The following is a 17,990-nucleotide window of genomic DNA, read 5'->3' as shown; positions in this document are numbered from 1 at the left end:
TTGCTAAAATTCCGCCATTTGCTCGCATCCCAGAGTCGCTGCCGGAATTGAAGGAGGAAATAGCGGATAAATAAGTGCTCCCCGAGTTGGGTCAGCAGAAACGGAAACCGAGCAAGGTAGCAGTAATCCGTCGTCTCCGATTCGAGTAGAAAGGTGTGGAGGACTTGGAATTGCTGCTGCTAAGGTGAGATGAAAATTGCCGTGCGAGTAACGGCATAACGAAGTGTTGTATTGTTTACAGACGGAATCCGAGTCTACCATTGCCAGATAAGCCGGAAAAACATACAACCAAAGCTCAGGTAAAACAACACTTGTCCTTCGAGAATTATTTTCTCAAAACCCAGCATTTTGCCGTAGATTGCTGAAGACTTTGGTGTCGAAGGGCAAAAAGGAAAAGAAGGAGAAAGAAACCTGCACAGCCTCGAGACAAGGCAAAGGGTGAGTCTAACCTTAAAATCCCCTCCCATACCCAGTAAAGTAGCTGCTCGTTATTGTAGTGCCGGGTGCCCAGCAAACCACGTAACGGACGGTAGCCATAAATTTTACGGAAGCCAACGGCCCCATTGGGTGAGTGCCTTATTATTGTATTGCATGAGCCAATCCCAAAGTCGCGATGAATTTGAATAGGGTCGTTTTTGGGAGCTGAGCCAATCGCTTTTCGGGACTCGATTTTCGCCATCTTGGTTTTGCGAGTCCCGTTTGTTGCGAAAGTAAGCTGCGGACGAGAGGAGAGCCAGCCGGATCGAGCCAGAAGTGCTCCGGGCAGCTGCGGTACGCCCGTCGAAGCAGTTGAGCGTGGCAGGGTTGCCAGTTCACCGGATACGACTGTGATAAGAAGAAAGAAAGCTGTGATACCTCTGTGCCGTCCAAGCAGCTATGATATGATTGTTGTTATTGTTTTGATGTTATGGTAGGAACGGGCCCGTGAGTAGTAATAATGTAAGCTAACATAAGTTTTGAAAATGTCGTTTATAAGTAAATAATTATAATTGCTACAAGTTTTGGGTTTTGAGTGTTTGTGTTTTGGGATTTAGTTAGCCGTGCACCACACACTGAAAGTCAGTGGTGTTCAACCTGTTTCAAGTGTTTCAGTTAATCTTGTTTACAACAAGACAAAGTATAATTTTGGTAGGACATTCTTAAATATTTAAAATGTTAGGCACAGTTTATACTTAGGATAATATGTATTGTACCGTACAAATTTGTATCTGATGTTCCGTCAGATCTTCATCAGTATTGTATGATCCTTTTTAGGATTAGTCCTTGTTTCAAATTGTATGCTTTATGTAATTTATTGTCAGCTTCTTAAAAATATTCCAGTTTGAACTGTCTTTGGTGCTGCGTGGTAGGCTGTTATACATTTTCAGTCCGTTGTAGAGCACAGACCTATTGTATCCGTGTAAGTCAATTCCGTACTGCATACCGTCAAATAAATAAGATGATAATAATCCTTTTTTTCATTTTGTAGATATAAATCATACTGCTGTACGGAATCCTCTGCTTTACTGAAAACCATCGCAATATATCAAGCTTAAGAGCACTAGGGGTATATCGGTTGCATCGCATCACCTTGTTTTGTATTCTTTGCAGCCGCCTTGTCTGCGTATCTGATGCATAAAGCAATATTGTAGCGCAATAATCAAGGTGTGGCATAATTACAGATTTCACCTAGATTACTTTTGACCAGACTCTCCAGACTACTCCTAGGTTTTCAACCTGATGTACTCTTTCGATTGCACAACCATCAATCCACAAGTATGAACACTCTCCGATTTTGCGGTTGCCAATGATCATCCAGTTGGTTTTATTAAGATTCAGACACAATTTTCTCTGGTTTAGGAAACCTGCAATGTTTTTCAAATCAGCATTTGCTTTTTGAATAACAAGCGCTAAGTCATTTCCACTCCAGTAGGAAACTGAACCATCCGCAGGTAGCTTAAGACGACTGTACTGTAAGCATTGTTTCATGGCATTGATGTGTAGTATAAACAACAAAGGACCCAAAACACTTCCTTGGGGGACACCTACGTTATTTTCTCTGTATCGCGAGTAAGATGAATCAAATTTTGTTCTTAGCGTTCTGTTATCCAAATAATTCTTAAACCAGTTAAGAACCGTATCATTGATACTAACTCTCACAAGTACATCTATCAGCAATAACCTATCAATCGTTTCAAATGCTCTCTTAAGATCCAGAAACACAGCAACTGTGTAGCTACCCTTTTCAATATTGATCTTCCAGTTTAGAAGTATCAAATTCACAGCAGATTCTGTTGAGTGTTGTTTCCTAAATCCAGACTGCTCTGCAATAAGTATTTCTTGGGACTCAATAAAGTGTGAAAACTGCTTTTTCAACTGCTAATTCTAGCACTTTTTCTTGAAATTCCAACATATTTATAGGACGGAATAACGTTTCCTCTCGTGCATTTTTCTGTTTTTCAATAGGAACTTCAGTTGAACACTTCCACGTATCAGGTGCTATCCCTGTTTGAAGACTTGTGTATACAGCATCTCGTAACGGACTCGCTAGTACAGATAAAGAATCTTCAAAAACTCTTAGCGAACTCTTAGTTTCATACTGTTCACTATTTGAAAGAACTCTTGGCTTGGTTCAAAAGTGCGAAAACTCCGAATCCATTAGAGCTTGGTGTCGATAAAGAAATCATTAAAAAAGTGCCAATATTGCACAAGTTGCCACGCATTCTTCCAACTTCCATGTAAGCAAACCCGGTTGTCGAAGTACATAAAAAAAATTAAAATCCAACAGAGGGCTTCATAACTTGACTGCGATCTACTGATCCTCCGTAGAAGGCAATCGCATTGTCGCAATACTGCTAGCTAGCTTCCGTCATCCTCCTACTCATAAGTCCGCAAGCAAAACGCACATGGAGGGTAACTTCCTTCAAATTTACACTTACGAGTCAGTTCCGTTCTTGCCATAAATATTTAACTTTCGATTTTGGTTGCAGCAACAACAACAACAAAGCAAATCAACAAAACCTCTCCATCACGGTCGACGGCTTACCGGGCGATCCAATCGACGTTCGCACTGGCCAGATTCATCAAATTCGCATTTCCGATGATGTCACGCAGCCGGTCTTCGTGCCTGCCCACCAGTATTTTTTTCTGTTTTAAGAAGTAATTAAAAGCTTCTCGTAAGGTATGGACCGGTCAAGGTTTGAGCCGGTAACATTTGTCACATTTTTTGAATAAATTTAACGATACAAAATTTACTTTAAGCGACTCGAGGCACCATGTGATGTATGTAAGTCAGTTCTATTAGGGAAGATTTGACGATATAACCTACTCATATCATTGAATTAGTTGATGTATTCTAATCTGGAGTTCAAATAAGGTTATGTTTACATCTCATTTGAAAGGAATTTCAGCTCAAATTAAAACACTGTTTGAAGTGAGGCTTTTATCTAGTCTTATTCCAAAAGCTCAATACGAGTAGTAAATAGTCAGAATAAAGCCCAACTATGTTATTGTTAATGGAACACGTGCTGCGAATGGTGCCCAATTTATGGAACAATAAAGACACGTTGCCTCAATCGAGAGCACTGCGCGTAAACAACGCCTTCGGCTAAGTCGAATACGCAACGCGGCAGAGCCGATGAATGTTGATGAGTCATACGCGCCCAGGCAATTTTCCATTAGCATCTCAGCCGATGCGTTAAGAAAAAGTTCAAAAACTTTATTCCACGCTCGGGTGACGTCATCGTGAAAAACATCACCGGTTAGTTCATCCCCGTTCGGATCGAATGGTGCGGCTCGGAACGTCCGTCGTAAATCCGAACCGGTCAAATTAATCAGAACTTCTCGCAGATGTCACTTGTCATCTGTTTTTTTTTATTCCTCTTGTCAGCTACTTTCCTCCGTAAAGTGGCGAGACGAAACGCTATTATTAATTTGCATGTATAGTTTTGTGCGGCGCTGCTTTCCCCGCCCAAGCGGAGGGTGAACTAATGATGAAACATATGTAGCGTCGTAGCTAGTCTCCCTCAACTTTTATATTTTGTTTTTATTTTTAGAAACGAGAAATTTTCGAGATTCCTCCTCATTCACATTTGGAAAACACATTCGCCTTATTTCATTTTCTTTGGGTTTTTTTTTTCACTTCTATGACATGGGGTGTGTTACGTGTTGGGAAATTTGGAACGAACTTCAAAACACCACTACAGCAAATTTCGTTATAAATCGTAAGAGTTTTCCTACTATCCCTTCGAAGGAGATGCTTAAAAACGTGTGATACTCGAGTAACTCGAGGAAAACTCCCCCTTGGCGGCAGTGACTGACTTACCTTGAAGTGGTTTCGAAGAAGTTGGACTCGCGGTTCATCAGTTCCGATCTAAATTTAGACATCTCCTCCTCCATCTTTCGCATCTCGGAATCGAACCGCTCGCGGATGCTGGCGAACTCCGTATCGATCACCGAGAAGTCGCCCAGCTTAATCGGGATATTGCGCTTGTTTGCACTGTCAGCCATTTTTTCCAGCTCAGGAATACCGAAATAATAAACTAGAACACACAATAGCAGTAGGTAATCAATCAACCGCTCACCGGTATAGGTACTTATTGATGGACGATGTGTTATGTGGCTATACAGAGTAGCCTTTAGGAAATTATCGCCAGAAGAGGCTATCAGAGTTCGCAAAAGACGACCTTGGATTCACAACAATGCAGAACCAATTTCTTACTGCTCGACCCTCGACGAGATACTCAATCAACAACAGAGTAGGCGCTTATCTACACAATTCACCCACAAGGTCGTACTTTTGCCCGTTCTTTCTGCAATGCCTACTTCGCGTGTCACGCACCTTTTTGCAGCTTTCTTCGATGTAATGCACAAAGATAAAATGCTTTTTAGCTCCACTTGCGGATTACGGTATAGCAAAACCTCTAGTTGTTCACTGCGTGTGCAACGTTAACTCGACGAACTCTCTTGACAGACTGAACTGCTCCCGTCTAGACGGGAATGTTTTTATTCAATCCCCTTTTTTGCCATGGTGCTCTCACCCTTAGCTAGCACGGACGGACTAATGGATGGAATGTCTCTCGCTCTCCGCTCTCAAGCCAAGCGGTCACCATTCATCATGGACCGCGTCGTAACCGTAAGGCGAAAAGATACCGCAGGAAGGTACGAGAAAAATCTTTTTCAGGCGTGGGAGCATTGCTTCCCCTAAACAGAAACTTTTAAAGTCAAACCATTCACTGTATAGTTGGGTGCTGTACTAAGGCTATAAATGGTCATATTAGTTCGAGCAGTTACCATCTTATGATTCAGATCCGGGTTGCCGTATGACATTCTGGAAAATATGAATTCTGATGAATATTTCAACTTTTCTATCGCATTATTGTTTCAATTCCGTACAAACATTTCTCTTATTTTTTGTGATGTCCCTTAAGCCCATTTGGGTCCTTCCTCCACCCCATACGCTTCTTTAGAAGTGGGAGGATAATTTTATTTTACTTTAAATTTTCTTTTTCTGTACGACATATTTAGTCTTACTCTCGCGTATGTCCATCACCGTACAATTGGACATCTGATTCTTCGTCAGGTTCCATCACTTTCATCGTATAATCCTTGTCAGGATTGCTTATATTTTCAAACAGTCCGTTTGATGTATTGTTTTACCATTTTCTTGAAAGTGTTTACAATATCTTTGATGCTCGACGTTAGGTTGTTGAACATTTTCAATCCATTGTAGAAAAGAGAGCGTTTGCTCATCTCTTTTCTAATATTCGGCAGTCTGAAGTCTTCTAGTGTTGTATCTGTGAATGTCGATTCCGTATTGCAGGCCGTCCGTTTAATTATTTGGTAACATACCATTTTTCATCTTATATATAAACATTAAGCTGTTCTATGAAATTCTCTGTTTCACTGACAACCATTGAAGAATATCGAGTATTAAAACACTAGGGGTGTATCGATTGCATCGTATCACTACTCGCATAATTTGATTTTGTATTTTTTGCAGTCGATTTGTTTGTGTGTCAGATGCATAAGCAACATTGTAGCGCAATAATCGAAGTGTGGCATGATCACGGATTTAACATAAATTACTTTTGACCAGAAAGTCATAAAGCGACTAATTCGGCAAAGTATCCCATATTTTATGACGATTTTCTTGATTGTATAGTCAATATGCGCTATGAAATTCAGCTTCTCATCAACCTGTATTCCTAAGTATTTTACCTGGTGCACTCTTTCGATGGCACAACCATCAATCAGCAATTCTGGGCGGACTCTTATTTGACGATTACCAATAACCATCCAGCTGGTTTTATTAAGATTCAGACACAATTTTTTATGTTTTAAAAACTCAGAAATATTTTTCAAATCGCCATTTGCTTCTTGGATAACGAGCTCTAAGTCATCACCACTCCATTAGGACACTGAATCATCCACAAATAATTTAAGATAACCATAACGTCACAGTGTTTCATGTCATTCATGTACCATATGAATAATATGGGACCCAGAACACTTCCTTGGGGGACTCCTATTTTATTTTCTCTATATCTTGAATATGATAACCCATATTTTGTTCTTTGCATTCTATTATTCAATTAGTCTTCAAACCAGTTTAGTGCCGTTCCGTTGATACCTATTCTTTCCAAAACGTTCACCAATTTTAACCGACCAATCGTTTCAAAAGCTCTCTTGAAATCCTGAAACACGGCAACTGTGTAACTACCGTTTTCAATACTGGCCTTCCAATTTCGAAGTATCAAGTTCACTGCATACTCCGTTGAATGCTGCTTTCTGAATCCAGATTGCTCGTTAATCAATATTCCTTCTGACTCAAATAGAATGTAGAAATTGTTTTTTAACTGCTTACTCCCGCACCTTTTCTTATATTTCCAACATGTTTATCGGACGATATAATTTAGCCTCTCGTGCTTTTTTCTCTTTTCCAATTGAAACAACAGTCGAATGCTTCCATGTTGTAGGTCTTATTCCTAAATCCTAATCGTAGACTCGTATTTATAATTTATGTCAGCTGATTAGCTAGTACCGGTAGAGAATCCTTAAAAAATTTCAAAGAGACGTTGTCGATACCAGCCGAGGATTTCATATTTTTCACGATTTTGACAACTTAATGTTTCAAATTAACTCAAACTTCCATCATAGCAGACTATATGATTCACGAAGGCGTTAGAACTTGCCGGAACATTGTCATGGATTTCCATGACACTGTCAATGAAGAAGTCATCAAACTTCTCAGCAGTTTCAGTTTCATCCGTGATTTCAACCCCGACAAACGAGGCTTTTGCAGTATTTGGACTTACTAATCGTTTTATCGTTTTCCATAGAAATTTTCTATTATTTTGATTTCATTCCAGCTCATCTTGAATTGATCGATTTTTAGCCAGCTTTATTTCACGTGAATATTCATTCCTTACCAATTTTTATTTTCGCCAATTTCTTTCGCATTTCGTTCTTAGAAACTTTTTATAAAGTATGTCTCTTTGCTTTTTCATTTGCTTGAGGCTACTGTAGTACCATTTATTACTCGAACCTGTACCATTTAGTACCGGCTTAACATATTTTTGAACCACAAGTAAATTTACACTGTCTTTCAATATTAAGTCGAAGCGTCTTACTAACTCAATTAAGTCTGCGCATCTCAAGGTTGGTATTCCGGCCTCCAGCAGCTGACGAAATGCGTTGTCATTGTATCGACTCCAATCCTTCAGTATGTGATGGTTTCCGGGAACCCATTCTTTATGTCCAAAACCAGCAGAAATATTTATTATCTGCTTCAGCTCTGTCCACATTAGTGAAAACAAGATCAATTCTAGTACTGCTGGTTACCGTTCTTGGAGTGTCTTCTGTAACAATTTGTCGAAATCTATTTGCTTCCATAACACGTTTCAATTCTCTGCATTCTGCTCCCTTATTAAAGTTGATATTGAAATCGCCAAAGGTTTTCAAGAATATGGTAGATTCCACCAACGAACGATGATACTTTTCTTTCGATTCCTTAATTTTAAGGTCAGCATCCAGTTCATATCGAGATAGGCATTCACTAAAACATCTATCTCAAATACATTTTGCACAAACATAGTAACACCTCCAGTATGTTTCGAATGCAAAAGACAATAAATGACTGTATAGTCATGATATCGAGCGTGTTCAAATTTGTGTCTACAGCAGAGCTGGGAATGGTGATCGTTAACGACTGATATTTAACGAAAAAGCCAGCTAGATCAAAATCATCATCATTTCTTGAACCCAAAGCATGCCATCACAACATGTGGTGATACGTTTATGCTCGGAATATCGTTAATACGTGAGTAAAAGCCTCAGTTGCTTCACGACGTTTCATGGAACTTATCAATCTGCGAGATTCATTGTTCGTTACCATAGTACTTTGAAATAAGGTACACCGGGGTAAGTGGGGACGCGGGGTAAGTGGGGACGGTGGCTATTAAAACAATACTGAGAACTATTTTTTCAAACTTTTAATGCAGAATGTTAAATTTACTTGTAATCTATCCAATAGCTGTAAAAGAGATACGGTTCCGACAATTGCGGATGTTTACGGTGACTTTTTGTAAATTTTCTATTTTTAACTACGATGTGAAGTTGATGATCTTTTTCAATCGCAAACTTCTCGTAAACTAGCTGGATCTAGACGAAAAACTCTACATTGACACAATCCTTACATTCGAAACAACCAGTAAGAAAAAGAAACGACGGTTAAAAATTGAGAAAAAAGGGTTTATTTGCAAAAATCTAAAATTTTGTCACCAAACCCTACCTGGGGTAAGTGGGGACGGCTTTATACGTACCTGATGTTAACGCATTTTTTCAATTTTCTGACCTTCATTCAATACAATTTAGCTTTATAAAGCATTCAGATCATGAAAAGTTGGGAAAAGTACTTGGTTTTTCTAAAATAAGTATATATTTTCGATAATATCGGGTTACACACAATAATCATTGAAAGATGCCTTATTAATAGTACCATGAACTTTTTTCAAAATTTCGGACGGTTCGAGCAATAAAGTAACGTATTCAACCAAAAAAACACAAATTTGTTGAAAATTTCCTGAGAAATCAAAGGGAAAATCTTCCGTCCCCACTTACCCCATAAAGCGGGGTAAGTGAAGACGCCAGCAGTCCATAACAATTTACAGTACCGTTCATAATTGTATAGAAATTGGAAGCAAGCGCACTGTCACTTCGACTTTGAACTTCCATAACTTTTTACCCTGATGATATTTTTAGATCAATTTTTTGCGTTAGATAGATCAACTATCACACTATCATATCACAACAAAATTTGAGCTTTCTGGAGTTTGTGTGGCCTGAGAAACAGTAATTCTACGAAAATCGAACTTTTGGGACTTTTCTCATTCAAACTGCAATATCTCTGAAACCACGCACCATTTTTTATTGAAATTTTGCAGAGTGATTGTTGAAATATGAAGCTAGCATGTCTGAAGTTTTCAAAAAATTCTATCGATGAGATCAAAAGTTACGCGAGGTGCAATATTTCAGGCATGAACCTTGAAATGCAATTTCTATATAATTTTGGACGATTCATGAGAACAATACCGTTTCCTCTACCAATCAGACAAAAAATGTCTGGCAAAAGCAATGAAGAAAAGAAAAAATGAAATAAATGGTCCATTTGTGTTTCGAAATCAGAATCTCGCGATATTGTTGTGATTTTTCGGTTGAAATAGATTTACTGTTTGTTAAACAAAGAATATGATTTTTCTATGGAAACATTCGTCCAAAATTTTATAGAAATCGCATTTCAAGGTTCATGCCTGAAATATTGCACCTCGCGTAACTTTTGATCTCATCGATAGAACTTTTCGAAAACTTCAGACATGCTAGCATTATATTTCAACAATCACTCTGCAAAATTTCAATAAAAAATGTTACGTAGTTTCTGTGATATTGCAGTTTGAATGAGAAAAGTCCTAAAAGTCCGATTTTCGTAGAATTACTGTTTCTCAGGCCACACAAACTCCAGAAAGCTCATATTTGGTGTTTTAATAGTGTGACAGTTCATCTATCTAACGCAAAAAATTTGATAAAAAAATATCATCAGAGTAAAAAGTTATGGAAGTTCAAAGTCGAAGTGACAGTGCGCTTGCTTCCGATGTCTATACAATTATGAACGGTACTGTACGTGATAACTTTTTTCGCTTTGTGTCTATCAAGCTCATCTCTTCAGCATTTGTGAGCAACATGTTCTTCATTACATTGAACGCGATTTTATCAAAATTGACCTACTGCTAATTTTTTAAAGATTTTTTAAAGTTGAACTATACGAAAAACCGTCCCCACTTACCCCGGTGTACCTTATACAAGGTAGGATATTCGGCTCTCCTTAAACGTATTGCCCTCGGAAAATAGTTATGGAAAAAACTGACAAATGTATGGAATTTATCAGAAAATCACATTTTTCTAAAAAATTGACAAGCATTAATATTATGAGAAAAATATGCAATGATGCATTTTAATGCAACAAACAATGTTTGGCTTTTTGACACAGAAAAAAATAGTATGAAATGGGCTTTTCGTCGATTTCAAATCAAAATTTGGTGATATTTTTGCCTTGTTTAACCTTTTTCCTGTGCTATTTGAATAAAAATTCTAACAAATTGACTTCATCACAGAATTATGAACTTCATTAGATCATTTATCAAATTTTTAACGTAGACAGAAGAAAATATTACATTTCTTGCTTTCAACAAAGAGGGACGGCGATGAAAACTTCTTTTGAATGCTCATTATTTATGGTTCAGATCCGAAAATTCAACGCAAAAAAAAGTTCGCGATGAGCTATCGATGGAGAAATCAATAAGGCTGGAACAAATATCAATTTCTTCTTTTGTCACCCCACGCCCCCCCCCCCCCCCCCCTTCGAAATTTCCAAAAACCCGAAGGGGGAAATAAAGAAAGTTTCAAGTATTTAATGGAAATTCCAAAAAAAATTCAAGAATCCAAAAGATTACAAGAAGAAAAAAAAACAAATCTTGTAAGATGGAAGTTATTTCACCTTCTGCATTTTTGGTTTTATTGAATTTTTCGATAAAAAATTACTTATTTTTTAGGTTTTGTGCAATGATATTGTATGCAACTTGGTTGCGTAAAAGCTTTCGTGGAATTTATTCCAATTTATTTGTTTTTCGCATTATTTTTTATTGTCCCCCCCTCCCAATGTTTCAACTCCGAGTGACAAAAGAAAGATTTGAAATTTGTTCTGGCCTAATTTTGATTGATATTCTATGTAAAATCACTAAATTTTCATAACTATTTTTGCTAGCTGTGTACATACACGGAGCTTTCCGTTGAATCTTTCGTATTTCAATCGTCAATTAACGAACATGATGGAAGCAGTTCAACTGTGCACGGATTTTCTTATTTTTCTGTCGCAAATATGAACCAAATTTGGAATTTTAGGGAGATTCTCAAGATTTCTGGCGCAAATGTTCAGATAATAGAAAAAATCTCATAGGCTAACTTATGTAGCAAAATACCTCGACGATTTGATTTAATCCAAGTATATTTTGGTCGGTGTTAAATTTTTTTTTCAAAGGATTTTAAGCTTCAATGGATTATTCATCCCGTCCCGATCACGAAATACATATTATGAATTGGCAACCACATTTCTCGGATGATGCCGTTCTGAACCAACCCTGCGTTAAGGCGATCAGGAAACTCCTACCTGCAACCTGAATTAATAAAGTTAGATCATACCTGGGTTAGTCATGACGCCCACGTGGAATCCCCTTATTCGAGAGCTTTCGATTTCCGATTCACCCGATACTCACTCGTCGAAGCTCTCGAAATGGAACATGCGTTCATCAAGATACACCATATTCGGTGTTCATCAATGACACATTTATTTTTTCTATACGATTGACTGTCTAAAAACCGGACACCGCAGCACAGAAACTTCCTGAAATTAATAAAAAAGTAAAAACAAAATTAAAAGGAATTAGAAAAGCATATCGCCTTTACTGCAATTTCATTTAAAAAAATCAAAATGGCAGCATTTGAATACGGTTACATTGCCGTTTATGAGTCGTTCAAAACTGAAAAACTTTAAGATGTTACATCTAATAAATTACAATCAAACAACTGTGTGTCGATCGAAACCTATAGAAGTATGACCCGTACGAGTAATTGTGTGATTAGTTGGATTCTTCATAACTTAGTGTGCAGGTTCACTATTGTTCTTCTTATGAATCAATTTATTTAACATTTACCTATTTACAAATGTCTCATTTGTCTTAATAAAACTAAGCTGCGTTTGGCTCCCAAACCAAACATTTTTTCTTCATTTACATTTTAGTTGTTCTCTCTCTCTCGCTCTCTCTAACACTATCGTTGGCCGCAACAATATACTCGGGACAGACAGATCATAAACAGATTCAAACCACGTTTTAACGATCCTCACAAACTTGCTATGTAGTAGTAACCCACATACGAATTCAATTATTTAATTAAGAAAAAGAAGCATAATATACGACTTTCAAAACGCAGAATCCAATTGTTTTCCTTCAGTCCTTTCCTGTTGGGTTTGTCTCCAAACACGTTTACCTTATACTTTGAACCATATACAAAACTTGGGATGAGGCGAACAAGGAATAAACTAAAATTTCTTTAGCAAAAACTAATATTTTTCCTACGCATAATAGAACTAGCTGGGATTTCCACTTTGAATATGTACAATTTAGTACACGTTAAAAACAAATGATACAATTCTGTCCAGCTCGTAAGATTTCAGCCAGAAAACGGGATTTCATTCGAATGTTTTTAGTATACAGATGTTCGGTAATGATGTCGCGGAATTAGAATCACTATAACAAATAATTTTTAAGTTTCTTCTCACACTCGGCTGTTGCTACCGCTGGGTTGATGATTCGAATGTTTATGCTGCGCTGTGGTGTGCGGGTGTTTGTTGGGAGGATGCGATTGGTGGGTAAAGTGGCCTTTACTGCTGCTAGTGGTATTATTATTGTTGTTGTTGTTGCTACTACTAGAACTACTACTACTACTACTGGCTATCGACTGATGTCGGGAAGTTCGTAACGTCCCGGACTGGAGGTGATTAGAATGCACTGCTGCGCCTGATGGAAGATGACTACCGGTAGCACTACTACTGCCACCGTACCCAAGACAGCTGGCTTTCATCCTACTAGCGAGCTGCTTCTGTTGTTGTAGCTTTTCTTCCTGTTTAATGATCTCGAGTTTTTGGTCCCACCACTCCTGAATGCTGTCGGCCATTTTGCGCCTCCGGAATCGAAGAGCCTCTTTAACACACATCTCAACAAAATCCGTTTTGATCTGTGTGTCCCCTTTGACCGAATCAAGATGTTCTAGCAGTAGAGAATAGTTTCGCCCGGGTCGACGAATATCTTTGAATACAACTGCACGGACTTCGTAGTTTTCCTCCCGAATCTGTTCCCTTTCCTGTTCGGTCAGTGCGGGTACGGGTCGGGGAGCATGAGCGATTTTCGTTTTCGTTCGCGATGGTTGAGTAGTTGGTTTGGCTGAGACAGGAGGAACGTGATCACTGCCACCATTCAGAAGTATGCTTCCGTTGTCCACTTTGGTGTCGGATGTAGACTTGGCGGACGATTTACTCGTGCGGGATATTTTGGCAGGAGGTTCCGGTTCGGGAGGAGGCTCGTCCTGCATAGTTGCGTAGCTGTTTGTACCGTTGTGGCATGTTTTAAGAATGTTTGATATCTCCAGTACATCATTCATATCATTTACAAGACTGCTGCTACTGGTGGAAGCTAAACTCGACGAATTGCTATTGACGTTGTTACTATTGATACTAGTAGGGACAGAACTTGGACTAGGACTGACGATAGGACTTATCGAGGGATGAAGCATGTGAGGAGCCGGTGCATGATACTGCTGAGGCTGCGGTTGTAGCGATTGTGGTTGTTGTTGCTGCTGCTGTTGTAGATGGTGATGTGGATGGGCATGGTACATAGGTACACTAACAGGTGCGGATAACGTTGAGTGGTGATACTCTTGCGGTGGAAGGGTAACAGGTTCAGGCGGTAAACCACCACCTTCATCCGGACCTTCGATGAATTCTCGAACGTGAGCATTAATAGGACTTTCATCATCTTTGTCGTTGGGGAATTCAAAATCGACCACCAACCTATCGTCGGGGTCGTCATCCAGCTCCGATTCCGAACCGATACTACCGCTTATCACGGAAGCACTATCATCATCCGTACTGTAATCCGACATCGAACTTTTATCAGAATACACGCTCGAAGACGAACTCATACTAAGCCCCGTACATCTTCGTTTAAAAACGAAATCTTTTCTAATTGGTCCCGCCTTACGCTTTCGGCTCAGTCTTGCGTTTGGATCTATCCGAGGTTTCATTACTCCTCCTGGTCCAACTTCTCCTCGACCGCCTTTCATTGGGGCCGCCACATCGTTCAAATCTGCTTCATCGACCATCACCATATTCTTGTCCTTCTTGTATGGGTTGCCAAACATATGCTGCCTCACATTGGTCGGTTCCAGCTCACGTAACGGCGTTTCTTTGTTCTTCAAATACTCCTGGTAATTACCCATATCGGCTATCGGCAAACAGTGACCGCTGTCCTTGGTGAACATTGCAATGCCACTGGTAGGTATCCGGAAAAAGTTCTCGCGCATCCGCGCTATTTCGTCGATCAGATCCCTCCGGGGGATATCGAATGGATTTCGGTAATTTTTCGTCGACGCGGGTCGCATCACAGTTGGGACAACAATGGTGTAATTTTCATAATTGGCAATGTCTGCATGCACTTTATTGAACGCATCCTTCAGCATTGGATGCGATATAAGATCTCGTCTCAGAGGCTGCCCCGGGTTCAACTTAACAGTTTCCAGTTGATGGTATGCCGGTTTCGGTTGCTTTAACTGCTTGAATACCCTCAGGCAGAGATTCTCCTGATCCTGTTTAGCCTTGTTTTTCATCTGCTTCAAATTGTTTGCCACCGCTGGGCTCAAATAACTATCCAAGTTCTCTGGAAGTATGTACTGTACTAGCTGATACGGAACAGTCGGTGTAGATGCCAGGGCTCGTCTCAAAAACGGACAATAGTACTGTGGTATAGATTTAACGTAATTACTGAACTTGTAAATCCAATCATTCGGTGGATTAAGATTGTACTTGTGAAACAAGTCATTGATCAGGGGCAGAAACGTTTGATAGTTGTACGGTAGTACGTACAAATTCACCACCGTCATAGTGCTGCTCGGCTTCAGAAATCCGAAAGGCATCTCGATCCCATGCATTCCACTCGAAACAATCAACGGCCACACCTTGTTAGTTTCTTTCTTGGAAAGAATTTGCAACGTCAAAGGACTCGGTTCCAACTCGTACTTATCGATTGGAAAGTTCCGCAGTATCACGGGTTCATCACAGCACGGAGTAATAATTTTTATCTTCGGATGGGCATCGCGTGGTGGCAGCGTGTTGTTTTTGGGATCCGGCCAGTACGGTTCCGGTATCGGCCAAAACCCCACTGGGAAGGTTTTCTGCTGCGGGTGCTTCTGAACGTAAATCATACGTTTTATCGACTGAAACTGCAAGTCTGCGCCACCTCCGCCACCATTCTCACCCCCGATATTGTTGGTCGTTAGTAGCTGATCGAAGTGTATAACCACCCCGGGTTGGACCTTTTGGACTAAACTTTCAATACATTGGTTCAGAACATACTGAGAACGAATCTTGTAGGATCGACCGCCGGTGACCTAAAAAAATAGTAGAAAAATAATTGAACAACCTTCTTCAAGAAAAAGTTTGAAAATATCTTTACCTCACACATTTTTTCGATCATGGAATCGTCATGGGGCACTTTGCCATCAACCCGTTCGTCGGCCCGATTTCCACTCATTCGCAGGACCAACGAAAACAACCGCTGATCCCAACGGAATGGTTCTTTCGTGAATTTGATGCCCGGATTTTGTGCATGCAGTGGCAGTATAATTTCCTGGTGAACACCATTCCGGAACGAATATTTTCCTCCATCTGTCAGCACGATGATCACCGACGGTTCCAGGTAGAACGGACAACGGCCCTGGCCGTAGGTATCGATGCCGCTCTGCATCCGGTTCAGATTCAACAAATCAAACGCATTCTTCAGCGCCTCACCCATCGAAGTCAAACCGTTGCTCTGCAAATTCTTTAGCTCGTTTATAAACGTGGCGTGGTTCTCCTTCCAGCCAGCCTTGACATTGTTCGGGGGATCCTCGAACGTTAGCAACATGTAACGATCACCCATGCAGTCCTGTGAACGCTGCCGGTACTTGAGGAACGTCTCGACCGCCCCTTTCGCGATATCCAAATAACTTTTCTGAACGCCATTGACGTGCGCCTTCTGGCACATCGACGCCGACGTGTCGACCAGAAACAAAATGATCGTCATTGCAACCAAGGCGACACCGTCGCCGCTTTTCGAAACGCTCGCCCGTCTGGTTGCCGGTGCAGGGTTTGGTGGTGGTGCTGAACGGCGGCCGAAGCCGCACTAGCTTTAAACCGTAGCAGTGGTTATCGTCGTACAAGGCACAATTCTTAGCCCTGCTGATAAACACAGTGTCATATGTATGACGAATGTTGCACCTCCTGCTCCAGTGATGATGTTGCCGATGGTGTTGGCTGCGGTCATAAATAGTAGCGCTCCGCTATCACCTCGCTCGTTGACCTGTTGTTGCAGTCCTGAAACGATATGGGGAGGAAACTAAATTTAGCTATGTTTGGAACACAGTCAAGTAACGAAGAATACTTTAAATATACAAAATCTTCTTAACCACCCTCTTTATCTTTCTTAATTTGTATGTGGGAAGAAATTAAAATTTAACTGTAAAACATTTCTGAAAAACAAATCAAAACCCCAAATAGGTAATTTTGAATTATTCAAAGGTTGGGCATTATCGATTGTTGTCCACGCTCTGTCACAGCGCACATAGTTTTTTTTTGCTATTTGAGGCTTTAGTCTTCTGAAAGCCCCAGAAAGCTCTCTACGGTTTTAACATCTACTATCCAAGTTTATTCCCCAGCGTTAAAATCTTCTATAGCTCATGAGTAAGTTCGTCCAGCATGGTGTTGTAGGAAACAACTAGTCGAAGACATCAACTCCTCCTTCGGAAACTAATAATTGTTCCTTAACTTTCACAGACAGAATATTCGATTAAGGCGAAAGCCTCGCAACTCGAGTTCGTCCTTTTCCTATCAAACCTCTTTTATTGGATAAATTGATTAGAAAATGAATTGCCTTTAACATGAATAAGCAAAAACTAGATTGAGATCCGTCAAAAACATCTTTTCATCGTAACTGCCATTGCCATTCAACAAATCTTCTGTAAATCCATTCAATAAAACCAAATCCGCTAACAAATGACTGATTTTTATCTTCTTCATCACAGCTTGATATGCCAAAACATGCCCTCTTCTCTATCCGCACTGATGCCCTGAAGATCATGATATCTCTCTCGCTCTCTCTACTTTCAAGAATTTTCAAAGCCAACACGAAGAGAAACATGATACAAATTTATTGGCCCCGGTCAGAAGTTATGCAAATTGTAGAAGGTAGTAGAAACCAGTTAGGGTTACCTCTCGCATGCACGTGATTCAATCGACACAACCTGTAGCTGTAGTAAACGGCAAACTGCTGAGAAGACGACGACCCGCACCCAGATGAAAACTTTCGAACCCCACCGCACTACTCCAGCAACCACGCAGGGTTCTAAACACGAAACGGTGAGAGCCGCTTTCCTCCCGCACAACCACGTTAGGTTGTTGCTGCCGTTGTTTTGATCAGCGCAACCCCCCTAACCGTAGAAGTGATGCTGAGAGCTAAGTTGAGGCGCACCGATGTTCATCGGACGTCATCGATGCGCGAAACTCTACGCAACAAACAGCTACCTTCCTACCAACGAAAACGGGGCACAACAGAGCCAAGTGCATCCATCACTTCACGTTACGTTCGACGATA

The 17,990-nt window shown here is 40.1% G+C and overlaps 1 protein-coding gene across 1 annotated transcript; it reads right to left on the bottom strand.

Annotated features, from left to right (window-relative positions):
* Positions 1-12,221: 12,221 nt before the first annotated feature.
* LOC129760377 (integrator complex subunit 6) lies at positions 12,222-17,896 on the bottom strand. Its single transcript, XM_055758027.1, has 3 exons — positions 17,609-17,896; positions 15,816-16,714; positions 12,222-15,750 (listed from the first exon to the last, which is right to left on the bottom strand). The coding sequence occupies exons 2-3, from the start codon at positions 16,422-16,424 to the stop codon at positions 12,865-12,867; spliced, it is 3,495 nt and encodes a 1,164-aa protein (XP_055614002.1). The 5' UTR covers positions 16,425-16,714; positions 17,609-17,896; the 3' UTR covers positions 12,222-12,864.
* Between the last annotated feature and the right edge of the window lie 94 nt (positions 17,897-17,990).

This window comes from Uranotaenia lowii, unplaced genomic scaffold, assembly GCF_029784155.1.
Source record: "Uranotaenia lowii strain MFRU-FL unplaced genomic scaffold, ASM2978415v1 HiC_scaffold_593, whole genome shotgun sequence".
NCBI classification, from domain to species: domain Eukaryota; kingdom Metazoa; phylum Arthropoda; class Insecta; order Diptera; family Culicidae; genus Uranotaenia; species Uranotaenia lowii.
Note: the sequence above shows the minus strand (reverse complement) of the source record. Positions and strands in the feature narration are given on the sequence as shown.